The sequence below is a fragment of the Nerophis ophidion genome, linkage group LG01, assembly GCF_033978795.1.
Source record: "Nerophis ophidion isolate RoL-2023_Sa linkage group LG01, RoL_Noph_v1.0, whole genome shotgun sequence".
Lineage (NCBI taxonomy): Eukaryota > Metazoa > Chordata > Actinopteri > Syngnathiformes > Syngnathidae > Nerophis > Nerophis ophidion.
This window is the reverse complement of record NC_084611.1, coordinates 72,551,838-72,576,714: the sequence shown is the minus strand read 5'-3', so window position 1 is coordinate 72,576,714 and position 24,877 is coordinate 72,551,838. Positions and strand designations below refer to the sequence as shown.

The 24,877-nt window shown below is 39.3% G+C and overlaps 3 protein-coding genes across 9 annotated transcripts in view; 1 reads left to right on the top strand and 2 right to left on the bottom strand.

Moving 5' to 3' along the window:
• Nucleotides 1-1,639: 1,639 nt before the first annotated feature.
• LOC133559159 (arf-GAP with dual PH domain-containing protein 2-like) lies at nucleotides 1,640-14,883 on the bottom strand. 2 transcript variants are annotated; one of them, XM_061910617.1, is made up of 12 exons: nucleotides 14,757-14,883; nucleotides 10,442-10,567; nucleotides 7,372-7,502; nucleotides 6,607-6,698; nucleotides 6,366-6,451; nucleotides 6,180-6,292; nucleotides 5,856-6,002; nucleotides 5,702-5,785; nucleotides 5,576-5,638; nucleotides 5,414-5,491; nucleotides 2,489-2,717; nucleotides 1,640-2,417 (listed from the first exon to the last, which is right to left on the bottom strand). In XM_061910617.1, exons 2-12 carry the CDS (start codon nucleotides 10,527-10,529, stop codon nucleotides 2,389-2,391), a joined length of 1,140 nt encoding a protein of 379 aa, XP_061766601.1. In that variant the 5' UTR covers nucleotides 10,530-10,567; nucleotides 14,757-14,883; the 3' UTR covers nucleotides 1,640-2,388. The 2 variants fall into 2 exon arrangements, with proteins under 2 accessions (XP_061766601.1, XP_061766607.1); XM_061910623.1 differs by lacking the exons at nucleotides 5,414-5,491; nucleotides 14,757-14,883 and having other exon boundaries at nucleotides 10,442-10,674.
• The window catches only part of tefm (transcription elongation factor, mitochondrial), a 15,711-nt gene continuing 5,008 nt past the window's right edge, over nucleotides 14,175-24,877 (top strand). For 2 of the 5 annotated variants that reach the window (XM_061910603.1, XM_061910593.1), the window contains exons 1-6: nucleotides 17,836-17,946; nucleotides 18,023-18,077; nucleotides 19,950-20,443; nucleotides 21,847-21,996; nucleotides 22,070-22,248; nucleotides 22,331-22,457. In XM_061910603.1, the coding sequence (XP_061766587.1) occupies nucleotides 17,851-17,946; nucleotides 18,023-18,077; nucleotides 19,950-20,443; nucleotides 21,847-21,996; nucleotides 22,070-22,248; nucleotides 22,331-22,457 (1,101 nt within the window). In that variant the 5' untranslated portion in view covers nucleotides 17,836-17,850. Of the gene's footprint in view, nucleotides 14,357-17,835; nucleotides 17,947-18,022; nucleotides 18,078-19,949; nucleotides 20,444-21,846; nucleotides 21,997-22,069; nucleotides 22,249-22,330; nucleotides 24,011-24,877 lie in introns of those variants that run through there. The other 3 variants (XM_061910577.1, XM_061910569.1, XM_061910585.1) reach the window with 3 other exon arrangements.
• atad5b (ATPase family AAA domain containing 5b) overlaps nucleotides 22,585-24,877 on the bottom strand; it is an 18,976-nt gene continuing 16,683 nt past the window's right edge. For both annotated transcript variants that reach the window (XM_061910548.1, XM_061910556.1), the window contains one exon: nucleotides 22,585-22,956. In XM_061910548.1, coding sequence (XP_061766532.1) covers nucleotides 22,860-22,956 — 97 coding nt within the window. In that variant the 3' untranslated portion in view covers nucleotides 22,585-22,859. The remainder of the gene's footprint in view (nucleotides 22,957-24,877) is intronic.

The following is a 24,877-nucleotide window of genomic DNA, read 5'->3' as shown; positions in this document are numbered from 1 at the left end:
TCATCTGGTCATTACGGGCTACCTGGTGCCTGCGGGCACCGCGTTGGTGACCCCTGCTGTATCGTTTGTATTGTTGAGAAGCTGCATCCTTGAGGAACATTTTCAAATGTAGTAAAAAAAAAAAAATACAAGTTGATGTAGTTTATTAAGTCAAATGTATAGATGTATGGAAGTCCATTTCTGTCACTGAAAAAATATATCCCCAAGTTAAGTCATAATTATGAGATAAAAAGTCATGATTATAAAATAGAACATCATGATTAATAAATAAAAAGTCAAAATTGTGTGGTAAGTCTTTATTATGAGATCAGGTCGTATATATGAGATAAAAAAATAAATAAAAATTAAAATATAAAGTCAAAATTTTCAGGTTAAAAAAAAAATCGAAATTATGGGATAAAATCAGAATTATTAAATAAAAATTGGAAATTATGATATAGATCATTTTAATCATTAAATAAAGTCATGATTGTGAGATAAAACGTCAAAAATAATTAGATTTAAAAAATCGATATTGTGGGATAAAATCAAAATTAAGAAATCGAAATTTGAATTTATGATATAGAAAATTTTAATCAGAAAAAAAATCGAAATTATGAGATAAAAAAAATCGAGATCATGAGATAAAGTCCAAATCATGAAATAAAAATGGGAAATTATGAGATAGACAATTTTAAATCATAAATTAAGTAATAATTATGAGATAAAAAGTCAAAATTATTAGATTAAAAAATCGAATTCATGAGATAAAATCAAAATTATGAAATCAAAATGTGAATATATAAGATACAATATTTAAATCATTAAATAAAGTCATAATTATGAGATAAAAAGTCAACTTGATAAGAACGTCAAAATTAGATAAAAAGCCATGATTATAAGAGAGAACATCATGATTAATAAATACACAGTCAAAATGGTGTAATAAGATGTCATAATTATGAGATTAAAAAAAATCAGCAGATAAAGTCTTAATTTTGAGGTTTCAAAAAACAAATCGAAATTATGAGATAAAAAATCGAGATTGTGAGATAAAAATCAAAATTTTGAAATCGAAATTTGAAATTATGAGATTGACTATTTTAATCATTAAATAAAGACATAATTATGAGATTAAAAAAGTCATAAATATTAAGATAAAACAAATCGATACAATGAAAAAATGTGAAATAAAACAAAAATCGAAATTCTGAGAAGAATTGAAACTATGAGATAAAAATGTAAACATGAGACAAATGTTTCAGTTATGAGCAAAAAAAAAATCGAAATTACAAGATACAGTAATAATTATGAGATAGAGTGAAATAAGAGATTAAAAATTTAAATTCTTAGATTGAAAATGTAAATGATAAAATCAAGTCGAAATTATGAGATACTTATAACGATGAGATAAAACGTCAGTTATAACATAAAATCGAATTTATGAGGTAAAAATTGAAATGTGGAGTAAATAAATTCGAAACTGAGATATATAACTGCTGTATTAATGACATTTTTTTTTTATTAAAATGAGATTTAAAAAAAACTAAACCAAACTATGAGATAAAAAGTACAGTACAGTACAAAACATGACAAAAAAGTGCACTCAATGTTTTTTTTTTTTATTCTGACAATCACAAAATGTACTAAAATCAAATTTCAAACAAATAAAATGCAAATTCTGTATTAGTATGTTTGGAGTCATTTAATAATAAAAACACACCAATAAATATCACCAACCAATCAAATTGAATATTATACCAATTACCATATTGACCCAAATATAAAAAACATTTTTTTTCCAGATTATTTATTACTTATCTGTGGAGTTTCCAAGCGAGTCTGAGCTTTTCTTCCTGTCACTCACATACACCATTGCTCTGAAGGAAAGGTTGTTTGCAAGCTGGCAAACAACAGAGGAGTGCTGCTACTTCAAAAATAACAGTCATGAATGAAGTAAAGTCATCAAAAAAAAAAAATCAGCTAAGAAATATGTAATTTATTTATTGTAATTAACTTTATTTTTAAATGTATCCATCCATCCATTTTCTACCGCTTGTCCATTACGGGGACGCGGGAGGTGCTAGAGCCTATCCCAAATGATTTGAAAAAATGTTTTACCCTATATTCAGTATCATCCAGTAATTGTGTAATTGCACCATTGTTAATCATTTGTTAACCTTAAGACATTTTGGGTGAGCTTTCTGTTAAAAGCACACCTTAGCTAACATCATGAACTTTGACTGCACTAATGTTCTTCTGGAAATCTTGCAAAAAGTATTTTCAAAAGAGCGGAAGTTGGTGACCACTTACAGTGCATACATTTTTTCAGTCTTGACTTCTTATAAGTGTCATGGCCGCGTGTCCCATTTTCTTTGTTTACGTGTTAAACACTTGAGATGCTAGTCGTCATTTTCCTCTTCTCAAGTTGGCTTCGTCTGACGGACACAAACGACACATTGACTAAGCACCAAAGTGACATAGAATGCGTGTCAAGCAGTGAACTTACTAGCGTAGTCTTCAGGGGTCATGGGCTGACCTATGACCTTTCTAAAGGCTTCCATCCACTCTTGCTGCTCCTGTTCCTGTTCACACATGAACACATACTGCCTCTCAGGAGTCCGCAGAGTGATAGCGCAGTGCCAGCGGCCTCCTCTGGAGCTGTGTCTGCTGTCCCCCGTCACAGAGTAGTTGTGGCTCTCGGTGCCGATGAAGACGGCGCCCAGCTCTGTGGCGTCCTAAGAGGGAGGAGCCCACAGTGGGTCAAACTACTATGATACGTTGATGTACTCAGTATCGTATTGGGATGATATGCCAAACCTGTGAGGTGGGAGGAATTATCTTGGCAAAGAAGAAGTGCTCAATAACACAGATTTAGACAGATTTGTGAAGAATGTTCGAGAGAAAAAAGGATTTTGTTAGTATAGTAAAGGTTTTACATCTTTAAGTTTAATTCATGAACAATGGGAGCAACACCAAAAGTGTTGTGTTTACTAATATATATATATATATATATATATATATATATATATATATATATATATATATATATATATACAGTGGGGCAAAAAAGTATTTAGTCAGCCACCGATTGTGCAAGCTCTTCCACTTAAAATGATAACAGAGGTCTGTAATTTTCATCATAGGTACAATTCAACTGTGAGAGACAGAATGTGGGAAAAAAATCCAGGATTTCACATTGTAGTAATTTTAAATAATTTATTTGTAAATTATGGTGGAAAATAAGTATTTGGTCAACCATTCAAAGCTCTCACTGATGAAAGGAAGTTTTGGCTCAAAATCTCACGATACATGGCCCCATTCATTCTTTCCTTAACACGAATCAATCGTCCTGTACCTTTAGCAGAAAAACAGCTCCAAAGCATGATGTTTCCACCCCCATGCTTCACAGTAGGTATGGTTTTTTTGGGATGCAACTCAGTATTCTTCTTCCTCCAAAGACGATCAGTTGAGTTTATACCAAAAAGTTCTATTTTGGTTTCATCTGACCACATGACTTTCTCCCAATCCTCTGCTGTATCATCCATGTATCCATTTTGGAATAAACTCAACTCGTAGTGTTTGAAGGAAGAAGAATACTGAGTTGCATCCCAAGAAAAACCATACCTACTGTCAAGCATGGGGGTGGAAACATCATGCTTTGGGGCTGTTTTTCTACTAAGGGGACAGGACGATTGATCCGTGTTAAGGAAAGAATGAATGGGGCCATGTATAGTGAGATTTTGAGCCAAGACCTCCTTCCATCAGTGAGAGATTTGCATGGTTGACCAAATACTCATTTTCCACCATAATTTACAAATAAATTCTTCAAAATTCCTACAATGTAAATTTCTGGATTTTTTTTTAACATTCTGTCGCTCACAGTTCAAATGTACCTATGATGAAAATTACAGACCTCTGTCATCATTTTAAGTGGAAGAACTTGCTGACTAAATACTTTTTGCCCCACTGTACATACACAGTATATACACTATATTGCCAAAATAATTTGGCCACCCACCCAAATGATCAGAATCAGGTGTCCTAATCACTTGGCCCAGCCACAAAAGTGTATAAAATCAAGCACTTAGGCATGGAGACTGTTTCTATAAACATTTGTGAAAGAATGGGCCGCGCTCAGGAGCTCAGTAAATTCCAGCGTGGAACTGTCAGAGGATGCCACCTGTGAAACAAATCTAGTTGTGAAATTTCCTCGCTTCCTAATATTCCAAAGTCAACTGTCGGCTTTATTATAAGAAACTTGAACAGTTTGGGAACAACAGCAACTCAGCCACCAAGCAGTAGGTCATGTAAACTGACAGAGAGGAGTCAGCGGATGCTGAAGCGCATAGTGCAAAGACTTTCTGCACAGTCAGTTGCTACAGAGCTCCAAACTTCATGTGACGTTTCAATTAGCCCACGTACAGTACGCAGGGAGCTTCATGGAATGAGTTTCCATGGCCCAGGCAGCTGCATTTAAGCCATATATTACCAAGTCAAATGCAAAGTGTCGGATGCAGTGGTGTAAAGCACGTCGCCACTGGACACTAGAGCAGTGGAGACACGTTCTCTGGAGTGACGAATCACGCTTTTCCATCTGGCAATCTGATGGACGAGTCTGGGTTTGGAGGTTGCCAGGAGAACGCTACAATTCGGACTGCATTGTGCCGAGTGTGAAATTTGGTGGAGGAGGAATTATGGTGTGGGGTTGTTTTTCAGGAGTTGGGCTTGGCCCCTTAATTCCAGTGAAAGGAACTTTGAATGCTCCAGGATACCAAAACATTTTTCACAATTCCATGCTCCCAACCTTGTGGGAACAGTTTGGAGCGGGCCCCTTCCTCTTCCAACAACATGACTGTGCACCACTGCACAAAGCATGGTCCATAAAGACATGGAAGACAGAGTCTGGTGTGGATGAACTTGACTGGCCTGCACAGAGTCCTGACCTGAACCTGATATAACACCTTTGGGATGAATTAGAACGGAGACTGAGTGCCAGGCCTTCTCGACCAACATCAGTGAGTGACCTCTCTAATGCGCATTTGGAAGAATGGTCAAAAATTCCTATGAACACACTCCGCAACCTTGTGGACAGCCTTCCCAGAAGAGTTGAAACTGTAATAGCTGATAAAGGTGGACCTACATCATATTGAACCCTATGGGTTAGGAATCAGAATCAGAATAGTTTTTATTGCCATTGTTTGAGAACGGGTTCACAAACAAGACATTTTTCTTGGTGCAATCGTGCAACATAAAACACATATAACAATGAATGGCACTTTAAGTTCATATGTGAGTCAAGGCAGGTGGCCAAATAATTTTGGCAAATAGTCTATATTTAATATTATTAATTTGGTCTTTGTCCTATTTTAGTATATTAGACAGAAATATGTATTAATACATCCCAATTTGGTCTTTTTTTCCTGTTTCTTACCAGTGGAGACTTATAATAAAGCAGTTTCCTATTCATTGTGCACAATGTGAACCACCTCTTCTTGAATGACTCACGCTGCTGCAAACACACGTCCAAACAGAGTGATTTATAATATATCAGACAAAAAGTGTAACATCTTAATTTCTGTGGCGACTAACTCACCGTTGGGCCAGTTTTCTCCATAAACCCTTCCTTGAGGCAATGCCTGGTTATCTGCGGCATTAACTGTGCAGATGAAAACCTTAAGAAAAAGGACATTACTGCGAGATAAGTGCAAGTGGAACCCACCTCATTCAGTCCGAGACCGGGATGCTTCTTCTGGAGGTACTCCAAGCGGGTTGCACGAATTGCATTAAAAAAGGAAACGATGACCTGCAGAGAGAATGCAGGGAAGACAATAAGCAAAGCATGGGGATTTACGGGTGTAAACATCGGGCCTCACCTGTCCATTGTCATGGTAAACAAACATGTTCCTGCTCCGTTCCTCGTGCATGTAGGAGATCTGCAGTCCGTGAGCGTGACCGATCTTCTCGGGCTGGAAAACCGCATTCAGCTCCTTCATGCTGATTACAGCTTTGGGATCTCTAGACTTAGTTTGAACGACAAATAAATTATTAATTGGATGATATACAATTACATTATATGTTTGAAAGTGACAGACGGAAAATTCTCCATGTTGTGAGTTTTCTTCTAATAAGGGTATACTTTGTATGTAATCCTGGTAAACTGTGAAAAGACCAGGTTCCCTGGCGAAGGAAGTGCTTACAGCTTCTTTGGTGAAGTATTTAAGGGTAAAGTCACTACGGGACAGCAGGAAGATCCTTTTGAAAAAGTTCCTGTTGTCTTTGCGCTTCTTCCACAGTACTACCTGTGTGGTATCTACAGTAGGATGATAGATCACACAATGAATGACGGCAAAGATGAGAAGTTAGTGGCAGAAAATAGACAATACCTGGGCCATTAGATTGATGAATGAATTGTTCCCCTGTGAACTCTCTTCTCTCGTACTTGGCGCGGATCCACTGGTCCTTAAGAACGCTGACAGTTAGGAATAATAATACATGTTTGTTTTTTGATGCCTGATCCATCAATAGCTCTTTCTGTTCCCCTTTCAGGGATTTGCTTAATCCATAATTTCACTTCTAATAAAAAGACAAATTAATAATGGCAATGTATAATACAATAGCACATACACACAGTCTGTCTGCTGAGGCCGGTAGAAATAAGCGGGAACATGTTTTTCATATGTGGCTTTGGCGAAAGAGTTTCCTCTTACTCGCATGGCCTGGAAAACACAAAATGGCATACCAATGAGATGTACAAACCAAACTCACATGAATACCATATTTTCCGGAATATAAGCCGCACTTAAACTCCTTCTTTCTTCTCAAAACTCGACAGTGCGCCTTAGAACCCGGTGCGGCTAATGTAAGAAATAAGTTCGGTTGAGCTTACCGACCTGGAAGATATTTTATTTGGTACATGGTGTAATGATAAGTGTGACCAGTAGTTGGCAGTGTCACAAAAGAGACAAGTGGAGGCTGCAATATGATGGCAGTATGTCTGAAGTAAACAACACCAGAATATTATATTGTATTGTATTGCATCTTATTATGTATACTTGTAGAACATAACAGTTATGCATTATATCATGGTACTACAGTTATGCCAATAATATATACATTGTGATAGTTTACCTGTAACAAAATTACATTATACTCATTATTATCTAATATAAACATGTAATCTATTTCATTATACATATATTACACATAACTAACACATTAATACATGGTATATTATTTTATTACAATGAGTTAGTGATACATATAGTGATAATTTAACAGTATCATACAAGTGCTGTAAATTGCATTGAATACATAAATACATTTCAATGAAAAAAAAAAAAATATTTGTATTTGACTAAGTGTGTGTAAAATTAATACAAAACTCCAAACCTCTACAAGGGAGTCTTCCCATAGGTCCAAGCGTATTGACTTCACTTTGCTGATGGTGGGCAAGTTCCGATGCATCCCTGAGCAGTGGACACACAGAAACACACACAGAGTGTAGGAGGCCCAGCCAGGCTCTGCAAGCATAAACAACGTCAACATTTTTTAAGACAAGAAATAAAGAACAGAAAAAAGTTAACTTCGAAATGTAGTGAACTACAAAATTACTATGGCGGGGACATTGAACTAAACCGTTCTGGGGGCCACATTTCCAGGAAGATAATGATCCCTTAACTATCAGTTTTATTTTGTATATTCAGAAAAAACAGCTTCCTCTACAGTAGCCGTTTATTTTTTCCTATTTATTTTCTCAGAGTTACAGAAGTGTTCTACTGTTTTTAAGAATCTGCTGCAAAAATGTGAGTCTCAGTTTTTAGACCCAAACTCCTTTCCATCCTTATCCTTTCCATTCTTTGTAACTGAGCTACTGTGTGGAACAATTTCCCTTGTGGATCAATAAAGTTTGTCTAGGTCTAGGTCTTTGTCTAAGGAATATCCAAAGCAGGCCCGGGCAATTATTTTGACTCGGGGGCCACATTCAGAGAAAAAAATTGTCTGAGTGCTGGTATATCTATTTTTAGGGACACTAATACAAAACTTCATAATAGTGTCTGATTGGATGCTAAAAACGTTATGACAGACCTCCTTAGATAACGTAATGGAATTTTACATGTTTCTATGAACGATAAAACACTGAATATTGACAAAATATGAATGTCACACCCCCTTTTGATTGACATATTTTACAATCAAGTGAAACGCAACAAAAATTCAACAAACAGTGAAATATGAACGAAGGGTACAAAACCCACCTACAATCTGATACATCTGATATATCACTAAGTTTTAGAACTTTATTGTGAAAATTTCCTTCCGCGTCTGTGGAAACGCTTCTCGCCCACACTGCTTGGTGCCTCGTCTGAGCTGCTGTGACGTAGATCAGTGGTCCCCAACCACCGAGCCGTGGCCCTGTGGCCCGATTGGTACCGGGCCGCAGAAGAATTTTGTACTCATTTTTATTTTAAAAAAAGTTTTTTTTTTTTGTTTTTTTTTATTAAATCAACATAAAAAACACAATATACACTTATAATTAGTGCACCAACCACAAAAACCTCCCTTTTTCATGACAAAGAAAAAAAAAAAAAAAGGATTCCCCCCCCTTAACGCCCCCGGGCCACGGGACAAATTAATAAGCGTTGAGCGGTCCGCGGATACAAAAAGGTTGGGAACCACTGACGTAGATGACCATAGTAACTAATTAGATTACCATTGTAACTGGTATATCATCCATAAGCGCAGATTCCAACCATTGAAATGCTTTGTATAGTTGAAGACTTACGATCATTAGAAAACATCACTGCACACATCATAATGGCAGCTACACTTTCCATCTTAAAGATCTAAAAAAAATATTTGGGAATGTCCGGCGGGCCAGATTGAAAAGCTTAACAAGCCGCATGTGGCCCCCGGGCCTTAATTTGTCCAGGTCTGATCCAAAGTGTGGACCGCAGCTTGATTTTTATTGGCCCGCACCGCATTAAAAAAAAGAATAAACACATCCTGGATTAAAACATTACATAAAATCTATTTAAAAAAATGTAACTGGCCCAAATCCCCACAAAAATGGGACCCGAAAACCAAAATGGCCGGCGAACTGCACATCTTAATGGTCTTTGATGATTTACGTGCATCCATGTGTACGAATTTCTTTCAAGATATGTTACGTTTAAGTGTGCTGAAGCCCTCAAAAACGTGTTAAATTAGTTAGCGGTATTTACTAATATTAGTAAAGAATAGTAATAATAAGGTATTTAATATATCAAGAGGGTTATTTTAGGCAAATCAAGTTATTTTAGAGCAGAGTTCAAAGTGCTTTAAAGATCATAAAATGACAAGGAGGTGATTTAAATCATAAATAAAAATAAATCGTAATGAAAATAATCATGAATTAATCTAATTGGCTTTGTTTTGATAATACCAAGCAAATATGAGGATGTTTTGTTTAGATATTAGCATAAATTAACCTACAGTGTATTGGTTATATCATAGTATATTTCATGAACAAAATGTATCAAAGTGGCCATGCATACTTTAAATTTCCATCACTGGAAAAAGTCTGGATACCCTTAACCCAAATGATGAAAAATAGAGGACCTAAAATGGAACTTTGAGGAACACCCCTAGTATAACTAAAAAAGTTGAACAAATGAATACTGACTGCATCGGAATTAGACAAGCTACAGTGACACCTTACTTATATAAAGCGCATTACGAAAAAAACATAAGTGCCAAAAAGGAGAAGACTTAAAAAGTTGCCTAGAGAAACACCTGAGCTAATCCCAATAAAAGGGGCAGTGTGGTGTTTTAGGAATTCCTGCAAAATTGTTTGTGTCATAAATTTTGAAAGGAACCCGGGGCCCTGTATGGTGTGATTCCCGAACCAGATTGGGCCCCTAGGCCGTGAGATGAATTGAACTATAGTTTTTTCCAGGTATTCATTTATTTGTGGTGGACCACTACAAAAAACATTTGAACACATTATAACGAACTTGCATATCCGTTAATGTGAATTGTCATTATCGTCATGCCGCTTCTTAACACAGCTAATACGCACCTGATCTGCCAGAAAATAAGACGTAGCAGGAGGGATCCATGTTATCAACTTAGCTGCGTTTTATTTGTGGAATTAAAAAAAACTATTTTATTTACTTTTTGTCCCTCCCATAACCTTTTTAATCTCTCCCACGGTGCCCATTACATGCTCATTATACAAATTTGGGTGTCATCTCGCACCCCCCACACCACAAATAGATTGCAGTTCTGTGTAAAATACTGTACTGTAAATAACACTTACAAATGTATTGATACATCATAGCACATCATAGCAGCCCTTGAATACCATGCAAACATGCCCCCTGGTGGCCGTATATCTGCCCTAAAGCAACAACGATGCCCCACAACAACTAGTACATGAGTCAGTCATTCATCTTGTTAAAAAAAAAAATACACAACTCACCAGGAGCTCCACAGTCGGCACACGTGTTGTTGGAAGGCAGTCGCACTAAATCGAGTAAAATTTTGTTGTTTCTCTCCAAGTTGGCCATGGGTGAAAGCGCTGTAGCCTGCGTCACTTTCAGTCCTACTAAAGAGACATGACACAGATTTAGTAGGTGGGGGGGAAAAAAACATGTTTGCTTCTCATAGCCCAGTGCCCCAGCATTTCCTCTTTGCTGCGCAGCATCATGACGTTTATTGTTCTGCACACAAACGCTTCGGTCTCAAAATAACAGGGTAAGGAAGTGCAAGAGGCGTGTGATCACGTTTATAAAAGGGTCAGCTGTAAATGGTAGCTTAAAGATAGGTCGACCCCCATTGACTGACTAGTTTAACAGGATTGTATGTTTATTTAATTTTTTTTTGCAGTTTGCAGGAGTGTAGAGCTGCATATATAACATATTGTTGAGTAAATGTGTCTGATAGGGTCAATCAACACTAATAGAATTGAATAGAATCGAATATATCTATTGTCATTGTACATGGTACAACAAAATTGTAAACAAAACTAATTCAGTGCAAATTCATAATAACGCATAAAAACATAAGAATTGTATAAATAGATAAACATACATAAAATACATATAAATACCAAGCACACAGCTCACATTCACAGTCATCCTTGTCTTGTGTTCAGCAACACTATTGCACTCGGGTAAAGAGCGTTCTTAAATTTGTTTGTCCGGCATTTTACTCCTATCAGGAGTTCAAAAAGTTTATGTTCAGGGTGAAATGGGTCCCTTATGATGTTTTGGGCCTTTTTGAGGCACCTGGCACTGTACAGTTCATCTAGGGAGGGGAGAGAGCAGGCAGTGATCTTCATGGCATTTTGTAGAACAGACTGGAGAGACACCTGATGGTGACCTTCTATCGCTTGGCTGTCGAGAGCCTGCTGACGTACTGCATAGCAGTGTGGTACGCCAGCTGCACTGAAGCAGACAAACAGGCGATTCAAAGGGTCATAAGGTCTGCACAAAAAATCATCGGCTGCTCTCTGCCCTCCCTGAAAGATTTATATAACTCCCGTTGCCTCAACAAAGCAAAAAACATCACCAATGACAGCACACACCCTGGCTTCCGCCTGTTCCACCTGCTACCATCAGGCAGGCGCTACAGGTGCATCAGAGCCAGAACAAACAGGCTCAGAGACAGCATCTTTCCCAGAGCTGTCACCATGTTGAACTCCACCATGAATTGAGTTACGTGGACCCCAACTTAAACAAGTTGAAAAACCTATTCAGGTGTTACCGTTTAGTGGTCAATTGTACGGAATATGTACTGTACTGTGCAATCTACTAATAAAAGTTTCAATCAATCAGTCAATCAATAACATACAAACCCCGTTTCCATATGAGTTAGGAAATTGTGTTAGATGTAAATATAAACGGAATACAATGATTTGCAAATTATTTTTAACCCATATTCAGTTGAATATGCTACAAAGACAACATATTTGATGTTCAAACTGATAAACATTTTTTTGTTTGCAAATAATCATTAACTTTAGAATTTGATGCCAGCAACACGTTACAAAGAAGTTGGGAAAGGTGGCAATAAATACTGATAAAGTTGAGGAATGCTCATCAAACACTTATATGGAACATCCCACAGGTGTGCTGGCTATTTGGGAACAGGTGGGGGCCATGATTGGGTATAAAAGCAGATTCCATGAAATGCTAAGTAATTCACAAACAAGGATGGGGCGAGGGTGACCACTTTGTAAGCAAATTGTCGAACAGCTTTAGAACAACATTTTTCAACGACCTATTGCAAGGAATTTTGGGATTTTACCATCTACGGTCCGTAAAATCATCAAAAGGCTCAGAGAATCTGGAGAAATCACTGCACGTGATCCTTCAGGTGGTACTGCATCAAAAACCGACATCAGTGTCAAAAGGATATTCCCACATGGGCTCAGGAACACTTTATAAAACCACTGTCAGTAACTACAGTTGGTTGCTACATCTGTAAGTGCGAGTTAAAACTCTACTATGCAAAGCAAAACCCATTTATCAATAACACCCAGAAACACCGCCGGCTTCGCTGGGCCTGAACTCATCTATGATGGACTGATGCAAAGTGGAAAGGTGTTCAGTGGTCTGACGAGTCCACATTTCAAATTATATTTGGAAACTATGGACGTGGTGTCCTCCGGAACAAAGAGGAAAATAACCATCCGGATTGTTATAGGCGCAAAGTTCGAAAGCCAGCATCTGTGATGGTATGGGGGTGTATTAGTACCCAAGGCATTGGTAACTTTCACACCTGTGAAGGCACCATTAATGCTGAATGGTCCATACAGGTTTTGGAGCAACATATGCTGTCATCCAAGCCAAGTTATAATGTTTATTTCAGCAAGACAATGCCAAGCCACGTGTTACAACAGCGTGGCTTCCTAGTAAAAGAGTGTGGGTACTTTCCTGGCCCGCCTCCAGTCCAGACCCGTCTCTCATCGAAAATGTGTGGCGCATTATGAAGCGTAAAATACGACAGCGGAGACCCCGGACTGTTGAACAACTGCAGCTTTACATAAAACAAAAATGGGAAAGAATTCCACCTTCAAAGCTTCAACAATTTCCTCAGTTCCCAAACGTTTATTGAGTGTTGTTAAAAGAAAAGGTGATGTAACACAGTGTTGAACATGTCCTTTCCCAACTACTTTGGCACGTGTTGCAGCCATGAAATTCTAAGTTAATTATTATTTGCAAAAGAACATAAACTTTATGATTTTGAACATCAAATATTTTGTCTTTGTAGTGCATTCAACTGAATATGGGTTGAAAAGGATTTACAAATCATTGTATTCCGTTTATATTTACATCTAACACAATTTCCCAACTCATATGGAAACGGGGTTTGTATAGTAATATTTTACCCCTATACGATATCCTACCCTATTACTCTACTGTGAAATACTACCCTTCGGGTACAATATGTCCGACACTGATTGTAAATGGTAAATGGGTTGTACTTGTATAGCGCTTTTCTACCTTCAAGGTACTCAAAGCGCTTTGACACTACTTCCACATTCACCCATTTACACACACATTCACACACTGATGGAGGGAGCTGCCATGCAAGGCGCTAACCAGCACCCATCAGGAGCAAGGGTGAAGTGTCTTGCTCAAGGACACAACGGACGTGACGAGGTTGTTACTCGGTGGGGATTGAACCAGGGACCCTCAGGTTGCGCACGGCCACTCTTCCACTGCGCCACATCGTCCCATTGTCATTTATTACTTCGGTACTCTTGTCTTGTTCTGTATATGGTACAGTATTTTGTATTTCTATAGTGTTTTGTATATTGTACAGGATGGCCTATCATTTTTATTGGATAGTAGTCTGTTTATTTCAATTGTTAGTTTTTCCTTTATTACTTCTTGCGCCCATATTTGTTCCCACTACCACCTCAAATTGGAGTCCTTAATCTCGTTATATGCAAATATAATGACAATAAAGTCCATTCTCTTTCATTCTATTCTTATGACCCTCTGAAGTGTGTTTCTCTCTGCCGCCGTGCAGCTGGCACACCACACACACTTGCAGCATGTCAGCACAATGTACACTATACACATTTTTAAAACTTTACATCGAAGTCTAAAAACATTTACTTCCACGTCTACAGTAGTCAACATAATGGAATGCATGGACACGCCCTACAAATAGAGGGCGGCAGAGTACAAGCCAGTGCACATTCCGGAAAAAAGAAGCAAAGTCGTGGTTTACACCGGACATTTTAAAAGTGTCGGACAACAATTTAGAGGACTTGCGCAATGTCGCAAATAACCCCAAAATAGTCTAAAACGGGAGATTATACACTTTTTATTGGCGGCCATGTGGGTCGCCTGGCGGGTTTTATCGTCAGTAGCACACAGTCGTAAGTAGCGTTAGTGAATTGTTGTATTTTATTCGCCATTTGATTGCATTTATGTGGGAATGTTTTGCTCTAATTCGTTTAGTAGCTGCCTCTCTAAACACTAAATGGAATGGAACCATAATCAATGTCAACGATAATGTCTTTATAATACTTTAGTGCTGTGCCGTTTTCATTACAATCAAATGTCATAGGTCACAAACTGGACATAAGTAATGGGTAAGCTGCTTGGAAAATGCTGTGAGCTAAACTACAAGTTACTCTCCATTAAATATTTCCTTGAATTGCTGCCGGGGCGCTAATTAATTAAAAACCTCTTCTCACTCCTGCGCTTACCAAAGGCATGCTGTAAAAGTAAGCATGCTCTAATTGTTTTAAAACCTCTTCTCACTCCGGCACTTACCAAAGGTATGCAGTAAAAATTTGAGTGTGATGTAAGCTTGGACCTTAAATCCTAATGAAAGGCTCTTAATCTTCTTCCCTTTATGCGATTTCAAATTACTGGTATTGAAGTCAGCCTCCTCCTTTTTGAAAATGAGGACAGGGGAAGTGTCACTCATGATGTCCCTAATTTGACCAGGCGGTAATACTAAGCATGCGCTAATTATTTTGGGAAGCGAGTTTGACCCGGCAGTAATTCAAGGCAGGTGCAAACTATATGCCCTGTGGCAATTCAATGAAATACGGTAGCTTGTGACATCAACGCTATGGGCCCACATATATAATACCAATGTTAATGGAACTGAGAGTGTACAAGTCCATCCATCCATCTTCTTCCGCTTATCCGAGGTCGGGTCGGGGGGGCAGCAGCCTAAGCAGGGAAGCCCAGACTTCCCTCTCCCCAGCCACTTTGTCCAGCTCTTCCCGGGGGATCCCAAGGCGTTTCCAGGCCAGCCGGGAGACAGTGTTCCCAACGTGTCCTGGGTCTTCCCCGTGGCCTCCTACCGGTTGGACGTGCCCTAAACACTTCCCCAGGGCAGCGTTTGGGTGGCATCCTCACCAGATGCCCGAACCACCTCACCTGGCAGCGGCTTTACTTTGAGCTCCTCCCGGATGGCAGAGCTTCTCACCCTATCTCTAAGGGAGAGCCCCGCCACCCGGCGGAGGGAACTCATTTCGGCCGCTTGTAACCGTGATCTTGCCAAAGCTCATGACCGTAGGTGAGGGTGGGAACGTAGATCGACCGGTAAATTGAGAGCTTTGCCTTCCGGCTCAGCTCCTTCTTCACTACAACGGATCGATACAACGTCCGCATTACTGAAGACGCTGCAGCGATACGCCTGTCAATCTCACGATCGACTTTTCCCTCACTCGTGAACAAGACTCCTAGGTACTCAAACTCCTCCACTTGGGGCAGTGTCTCATCCATTATTATTAAATGTCTGTCACTTACAACTACCTCTATGGGTCCCCGCACTCCACTGTATTTAGTTTTCCTTTTTTTTGGCCCACCCTATACTGTTATTCATTTTCTTTACCTACAGTAAAAAAAAACAGCATCTGTATACAGCTTGATAAAAAACAATGTGTGTTGTTTGGGAACAGTTAGTAATTATGTGCAGTAAAACTTTCCATTGCCTCAACTCATCTTAATGTGTGTTCCTACATTATATGATTTTGATTTACTTAGTAAACAATGAAAAACTAAGGGTTTAGGCATTGTTTTTACGCTAAATGCATATATATTTGATTAAATATGGCCAAGGAGACGCATAATTGTGGGTTTTCTGCAGGTAATTTTCATTACTAAAGGAATAATCTATTCTGCGGGAGTGAATTTCTCTGCCATTTTCAGGTGTTTTTTTTTTTTTTCTTGAATCGTCAGCTTGAAATTGTCTTGGACTCCCTTGTTATGTGACATGGCTGAGTGACATGATTGTCATAGATTTGCTTACAAGTTTCTTGTTATCTTGCCTCTGATTTGCCAGTCCGTAATGCCATCCATCCAATTTATACCGCTTATTCCATTTGGGGTCGCTGGTGCCTATCTCAGCTACAATCGGGCAAAAGGCTGTGTACACCCTGGACAAGTCTAACCAGTCCGTAATGTTTCACCCTAACTTTAGCTATATACGAACACCAATTAATCAATCATGGATGTTCTCATTTATCTCAGTCATTGTCCATCCATCCATTTCCTACCACTTGTCTCGTTCGGGGTTGCAGGGGTGCTGGAGGCTATCTCAGCTGCATTCAGGCGGAAAGCGGGTTACTCCCTGGACAAGTCGCCACCTTATTACAGGGCTAACACAGATAGACGACATTCACACTCACACACTAGGGTCAATTTTAGTGTTGCCAATCAACCTATCACCAGGTGCATGTCTTTGGAGTTGGGAGGAAGCCGGAGTACCCGGAGGGAACCCACGCAGTCATGGGGAGAACATGCAAAGTCCACACAGAAAGATCCCGAGTGCAGGATCGAACCCAGCTCTTTGTATTGTGAGGCAGGCGCACTAACCCCTCTACCACCGTGCTTCCCTCTAAGTCATTGTATTTTATCCATATTTTTGGCGGTCCTGGATTTGCAGGACTTTATAGCCTGTAGCTTTGATGTAAGCTACCTAGCAACATGGGTCTAAAAGTAGCTAAGCTACAGTAAAAGGGACTTGTTAAAGTAGCTAAGCTAGCGCCAAGCTACTGGAAAATGTAGTTAAGATACATGCTTAGCTACATATAGCTTGTCACTGCTAGTTGTAGTACTGTAATATAGTAATTAAAAGTAGAACTATGTGGCTTGTGAATATTCTAATTTTTATAGGTAATTGTCCTCAAAAAGGCATTGAATCGATCGCAACTGGACTGTTAGATTTTCTTAAAAGATTGTTTAATACCAGGGATCTTCAACATTTTCCAAGGCAAGAACCCATAAACTGGGAGAGATGGAGTGTGGATCCCTATTTATAAATACTCTATAAAATTGTGTTTTAAATTAAACCGGTCCTAGAGGTACTTTGTTGTTGTGCAATGCTAAGATATTCAAATAATACAGTATAGCATTGCTAATTATTAGCTGAAAACTGGTGATAATTGCTAGCTAGAAATTATATGCTCACCAGAATATGACAATATCATATATTTATATTTTTATTTTAAACCTGTCAGTTAAAGTGAGGGCTTCACGTTGGGAGAGGGGTTAGTGCGTCTGCCTCACAATACGAAGGTCCTGGAGTCTTGGGTTCAATTCCAGGCTCGGGATCTTTCTGTGTGGAGTTTGCATGTTCTCCCCGTGAATGTGTGGGTTCCCTCCGGGTACTCCGGCTTCCTCCCACTGCCAAAGACATGCACCTGGAGCAGGGGCGTCGCCAGACATATTTCACTGGGGCACGTGCCCCGCTGTTGATCTGCAGTGCCCCAGTAAAAATTTCACCAATAAAAAAAAACGCTTCAGAGTTTTAAGTCTACTTAACATAGACAACAGCGCACATACTACTTAGTATGGTAATTGATTGCTACTGTATTCAGTCCACGAAACACTGAGCACATGGCTACTTAATATGGTAATTTATTCACGTGTGGATCGAGACTTCGGTTGCGAGAGAGAGAGAGAGAGAGAGAGAGAGAGGGGCGGGGGGTTCGAATCAGTACGTGAGGTAGGTGACGTTAGCCAACAACAATTTGTTAATTAGAATATTTTGATTTTGATTTGACTCAAACTGTAACTCCTAGATGGATTTAAGAAAGTTATTCGCCCGCAGCAGAGAAGAAGCGAGGAATGAGAGATGTAAGTGAAGTTCTAGCTAGCTAGGCAACATCATTGTCTTAAGTTGATGCTAAGTTAGCTAACGTTATTCTTTGTATCAAGACAAACATATTCATTTGCTGTATAAGCTGTCGGGGGAATTTCCAATGAACATGAAACACAATGTTGCTTATTGTCTGCTGGTTCTGCATCAATGATGATTTCGAGTAAGCATGTGTGAGTTGAGTGCTTCTCAAATGGTTTATCTTCAGGAAGAAAAAATGTTTTCCATATCAAGTCGTGAGCCAAATTTTTAAATCATTCAAGTTTATTTCACAGAAAAATAGCACAGTAGACTTGTCTTGTTAATCGGTGTGACTTTGACTAAAATAATGTTGTTTTGTCACCAGAAAAATGGCTACAGCTAAAGCATCTGGTTTTGTTTCCAGAAAAAATAGTCACATTTCTGTATTTGTTTTCAGAAAGATGGCTGAAAATATCAGGTTTTGTTGCCCCATTTAGATTTTTAAAAAATATATTTCCATGTCTGTCCTGAGTCCTCCTCCAACTTGTTAGTCGGTTTGCCTTTTGCTAAAATACTCACTAATAGTCACTAGAAAAATGGCTAAAAATATCTGGTTTTGTTGCCACAATTTGATTTTTTTCTCCCTAAACTTTTTTTTTTTTCATGCACACATCTGACTGCGACTCACTGAAAATGACACACAATCCACTTTTATGTCACGACCCACCAGTTGGGAACCACTGGTCAACTGTATAACAGTTACTTTAATATTTCCATGTCTGTCCAGAGTGATTGACCACTTTGCAAAAATGAAAAGGAGACGTTAGTTTACTTCTCAGAAAATGATTCCCTGAACAGACACACAACAGTTGTTCATTTATTCTACTACTGTGGCTTTATTGTTTTGTGTATATTTTATAGTTTTGTGTATCTGAAATAGGATTAGCCACATTGCCGTAAATGGAAATTAAATATAAAAGAACCCAGAGATGTAGGGTGCTTTATTTTTTGTTTTACTTTTGTAGATGTTAAATTTGCAGATGATTACTGCAATATATATTTGAAAAAGAGTCATTGCTCTTCCTTTTTGCTTTTACAGGTAGCAGTTTAGAAGTCTGGAGTAAAAAAGTGCACAAGTAGGTCAAATGCATTAGTTAATTTCAGGTGGTTAATCAAAGATCCATACAACATAATCTGATATGATTTCATAGTTTAAAGCACTATTTATGTATTTTTTTATGATAAATAACTGCTAAAAATGTTTTTGCTTGCACGCTTTGCACGCTCACATGAATTATTTGTGCCCCAGGTGTGCCCCAGTACAGTATTAGGTCTAGTGACGCCCCTGACCTGGAGATAAGTTGATTGGCAACACTAAATTGTCCCTTGTGTGTGAATGTGAGTGTGAATGTTGTCTATCGGTGTTGGCCCTGCGATGAGGTGGCGACTTGTCCAGGGTGTACCCCGCCTTCTGCCCGATTGTAGCTGAGATAGGCGCCAGCGACCCCAAAAGGGAATAAGCGGTAGAACATGGATGAAGTTAAAGTGAGTAGGGTGGCCATGCCAATGCCGTTTATAAACCACACTACAGTGTGTTAGATTAATGTTGATGTGTATTTAAAGACATTCAAATTTCACCACAATCCATTGTGGTGAATTTATTAAATGTCTAATCAACCAAAAATTTCACGGCCCCCAGCAGTACCTCTGCAGACCCCCCTCTAGTTAATACAAATCACAGCACATCATAGTAACCCCTGAATACCATGCAGATATGCTTGTTCCTACACAAGCCTGTTTGCTAAAATTGCAGTGAACATTTTATTTCAGAGGTTGTGATCAAAAATGTTATTTCAGAGGTTGTGATCAGCTTGTGTTTACCTGTGCAGGTCAGTATGCAGGTCAATCTGGCTTGTTCCGACGCCCTCTGCAAGGCTGTCCTCTTGAGACGGAGCTGCGCTACCTCCAGTGCACATGTTGCTGGATGAGCAGAATTCCTGTAGCCGTGGTAGAAAGCCTAACCGCCGTCGTCTCTCCGCCGTCCCCTGGGTCCTGTGAGGAGGAGGAGCACGGAGCCGTCTTGGACTCCTCCTACACCACCGAGCAGCGAGACACCATCTTGCAGCTGCTCAACACCGCTTCAGCGGAGGAGCTGGCCGGCGTCAAGCTCCTCAGAGGACGCAAGTGCAACAACATAGTGGACTACAGGAGCAAACATGGACCGTTTAGGACCTTAGAGAGTGTGGTGAAGGTACCGCTCCTGAAGCACAAAAGCGCTGTCATCGTGTTCGACTCCATACTCAACCCGGTGAAGAAGGGGAAGAAAGTGCGGATTCAGTTGGCAAAGTTCATCAGGCCAGAGGTGGACAGGTCCTGGCTGGAGGCAAGTCCTGATTAGGCCTGAACCAACAATGCATTTTGCTGGACGATATACTATATTGTTCCACACATAATTGCAGATAAACCATATTATTGTCAGCATTATTTTGAGACCAAATTGAACACTAATATAATAATAATAATGATAATGCAAATATTCCCTTCCAACACAAAAAACGTATCATTATTTTTTCTTTACCATTGTAATTGGAAGGTTTTTCACTATCCGAAATAAGTAAACAAACAATAAAAATACAATTGAAAATTTCAGTTCGATAAATATTAAACATCTGAAAGTGCAATTTTTTCTTTAGTTGGAAAAAATGGCTCAAGTGGTTTGTTAGATGAGCTCATCTTCCTCACTCGGTTAAAGCCGGAATATTCCCACACCTGACATGCAGCTTTGCAATCATCCATTTTCCTCCCAATGATTGGTACCTCTCTCGAGTTGCGACTAGTAGGCTTGTTCACCGTTTATTAGTGGATTTATTGACGATTGGCTAGGCGTAGTCCTGATCAGTCTTCCAAGACGCGCTGATGCTGGATTTTGGAAGTATAGCATAGGTGTTTATAGGATTACAAGCTTCCATACTGCTAGTTGGCGTAGCAAATGTCCCAGTTAATGCCAGAAAATTCGACCTTCGGGCTTACTTTGTAGAATTAGTTTATAGCTAGATATGGACATAACTTAGTTTTTGCAACCGTGGGAAGGAAAAACGTTAGTGTAAAGCACAGGAATTAGAAGAAGTGGATGATGTAACGATGATGGAATAAATTATCAAAAACATGACCAAGTGTGTTGACTTGGTGGACCATTAAAAGCAGAATACTGTAAGTCTAACCTCACTAAGGATGGTAAAATATCTAAACAGCGGCCGGACAATTATACATCCAAATATGGAGAAGCTGCTGATGGTGTGTTTGAAAGAAGCAGCTGGAAGGAGATAAGGTAAAAATCTGCTCTCCAAGGTAAATGCTGTACATTATTATTACATTACTTCATAAAAATACTGTAGTTGTTACCAGTAGATTCTAATAGATTGTTTTTTTTATACATTATAATCTAAATGTTTGTTTTCAAAGTGTTAAAAAATGTGGTATTTTGGGTGGGGGCAAGCACCGATTAAATTGACTTTAATTAATTTCAATGGGCCACGCTGTTTCACAATACAAGTTTTTCGAGGTAAACTGAATCAATTAAACCTGTTTTCCGAGGTACCGCTGTATAAGAATCGCTGTTTAATGCATCACAGATGCACGCCACAACTGCAACTTTGTTAAAAAGCATTCTTAGATAAATAGATAATCTCTGAAATTGTGACTGATAAATTAAACATGAAAAGTAAAAGTGCAGTCATTTGTGTTGACCTAATAAATGCAATGTGTGTGTTTGTGTTGACTAATTAGGACGCCAACTCCGTGGTGTCACTAGTGTGTGCAACTAACAGAATAGCCTGGGCACATGTGGACAGAGGCATGACTCTGTTGGACTGGCAGCAACATGACTGTCCTAACTTCCTGAAGGGGACGTACATGGCTTCCTCCTACCTACATGATGTGAGTCTGACTTAAGTATTTTCTTTTTTTTTTTTTTTGCTCTGTGTTAAAATAGTGTTTTTGTACTCAACAGGTGTCAGCAGTGGCGTCCCTCTTACCTTCAGCTGACTTCTACATCATCGAGAAACCATCCATCTCTGTCCAGAACACCGCTTTGTTCCCAGTCATGGCCCACTTGAGGACAGTGGAGGCCATGTTGTTCGCTCTCCTGGAGCCCAGAAACGTCTCGTCAGATTGTAACGTCCCTCCCAGGTTTGTATGCTTTTTACAGTTTACGTAACCACAGTCTTTTTAGAAGGTTGGCATTGTGGCCTAACCTAACCTCTCCTTAAAGAGTCCTGAACATGATGCGCACTGCCGTTGGACGCCACTTCGGACTGATGGTGGGCGAAGCGCGGACCAGCGGTGCTCAGGCAGTGCGGCGGTTGATGACGGAATCAGTGACGCAGAAATTTCCGCGGGTAAACATTCCGCCGGGTATGCTGGTCAAGTACAGGGACTCGTTCCAGATAAGCAACATCAGGAAAGGAGCAGGGGGTGAAGAGCTCTGCGATGCTCTTTTGCAGGCGGTCACTTTTTACGAGCTCCTCAACAAATCTTCTAGTTAGCGTCCGCTGATCTGGCAAAACACACGAGAGAAGATCTTATCACTTTGGAACAATTCTACTTAACCTGAAAGATGCAAACCACCGCTTGAACAATCTTTCTTTGGTTTCTGAGGTCTACTAGGTACAACAAGTATCAACCATCAGTACTTGAGCGGTTGAAATAAGACTTTTTATTTACATTTCATGGTTGCACATTATTTAATTGGACTGGAGAAAATAAATATTCTAAATATTATAACTAGTGAGGTAGTTTGCTTAGATTGCCAGGCTTTTGCTGGAGAAATCTTCTGCCATGAGGTGTAAAGTTGACTTGGAGAGGCCCAGGTGTAAGTTGTAGAGGTAGTTCGAACACCTAATGCAGGAGAAGAGGAGAAAATATTGTTAGTAAATACAGCAAAAAGACATTAAAATATAAATTTCCTCATACAGTCGTCCCTTGCCGTATTACGATACAAAGCTTGCGGCTTCATCGTATCCTATGTTTTTTTTTTTAACCATATTTTGGCCTAAATTAAGCATAAAAATGGAACAATAGATTATTGTATAGTTAACACTACTCAACTGCAGAGTTCCAGGGGTCTATTTGTACAAATGCATTTTATATTATAAGATGTATCCATCCATTTTCTACTGCTTGTCCCTTAAGGGGTCGCGGGAGGTACCAGAGCCTATCCCAGCTGCAGTCAGGCAGAAGGCGGGGTACACCCTGGACAAGTTGCCACCTCATCACAGAGCCAACACAAATAGACAGACAACATTCACACTCACATTCACACACTAGGGCCAATTTAGTGTTGCCAATCAGCCTATCCCCAGGTGCATGTCTTTGGAGATGGGAGGGAGCCAGAGTACCCGGAGGGAACCCACGCAGATCCCGAGCCTAAGAACGAACCCAGGACTTTCGTATTGTGAGGCACACGCCCTAACCACTGGTCCACCATGCTGCCCATTATAACATATATTACAATACAATTGCAACCAATACAACAGCTCTTTAAACTCCACAGTAGACTTCAGCTTGTCTACAATAAACACAAAGGAGGCGTCTATTTGAGGTGTGGCGTTTGTTAATTTTATTTGGAAAATGACTATAAAAACACCTAAGTACTACTCATATATGGTGTTTCCTCTTTTACCACGACTTCTACAGTGGATTCGAGCCGTATATACTTTTTTTTGGAAAGAAAATGTATTATTTTGCTTATTCGACCTTGCACGTTTCGCAGACAATTATGTGTTGCTTGTGTTTGCTGTAAGAAATACACTTGAAGAGGAGCCTCTGGATGATCCGTAAATGTTCTGCTTTGCCGTGCAACACCGCACTCATCATGATTGTCATCTTCTTTAGCCAACATACTTCAATTGTACTGCACAAACACCACTCAATATAATCTGGTCAGTACACATTCTGGGTTTTGATTTTGATTTTTTTATTATTGTATGTTTTCATTTTGCAGTCACTTTATCTGATTTTAAACATACTTGAAACATTCTTGGGTAGGTTAAAATGCATGTAGAGAGTTTGGGGGAGTTGATAAAGACTTCATCTTGTGTGTAAATCGGATGGTTGCTATTTGGTGGATTTTCACTCTGCTTGTGGTTACGGAACCTCACCCCAGTGCTGGTGGAGAAAACACTATATCTAGAAATAAGTTGTCAAATTGTGACAGTGATTTATACAGCTGACATTTTCTACTTCAGAACTACAGTACCGAAGATCCTGAATATACAACCTTAACACTTAAAATAGAAGTATGGAGAGTCGCTAGTTAACAATACCACCCTGTAATGGAACGGTATTCCTTAAAGGGGACCAATGATGATTTTCGTCTTTACTCCATCCATCCATCCATTTACTACCGCTTATTCCCTTTCGGGGTCGCGGGGGGCGCTGGCGCCTATCTCAGCTACAATCGGGCGGAAGGCGGGGTACACCCTGGACAAGTCGCCACCTCATCGCAGGGCCAACACAGATACAGACAACATTCACACTCACATTCACACACTAGGGCCAATTTACTGACTTTAATAAATTTTGTTACAATGTTGGGTACTTGTGTTAAAATAATTAAAATCATAAGGTTCATGCATTTGGTCGTGAGCTTGCACATAGGTTTGGATATTTTGCAGTCTGGTTATGTTGTGATGTCACAGCGTTTGGACGTTCTTATTTGGACATTAAAATTAAGTAAATCTATCAGCCAAAGAGGAAAGGAACTTTGTTGAGGCTGAGTTTGAGGAAACACAAAGAAGGTTAATAATATAATATTTTA

Excerpts from the sequence above, each read along its gene's own strand:
- LOC133559159 (XM_061910617.1), bottom strand. The coding sequence starts at position 10,529 with ATGGCCAACTTGGAGAGAAACAACAAAATTTTACTCGATTTAGTGCGA. Across the intron at positions 7,503-10,441 it reads TGCCGACTGTGGAGCTCCTG|AGCCTGGCTGGGCCTCCTAC; the intron begins GTGAGTTGTGTA and ends TTATGCTTGCAG. Across the intron at positions 2,418-2,488 it reads GACCCCTGAAGACTACGCTA|ACGAAGCCAACTTGAGAAGA; the intron begins GTAAGTTCACTG and ends TGTGTCCGTCAG.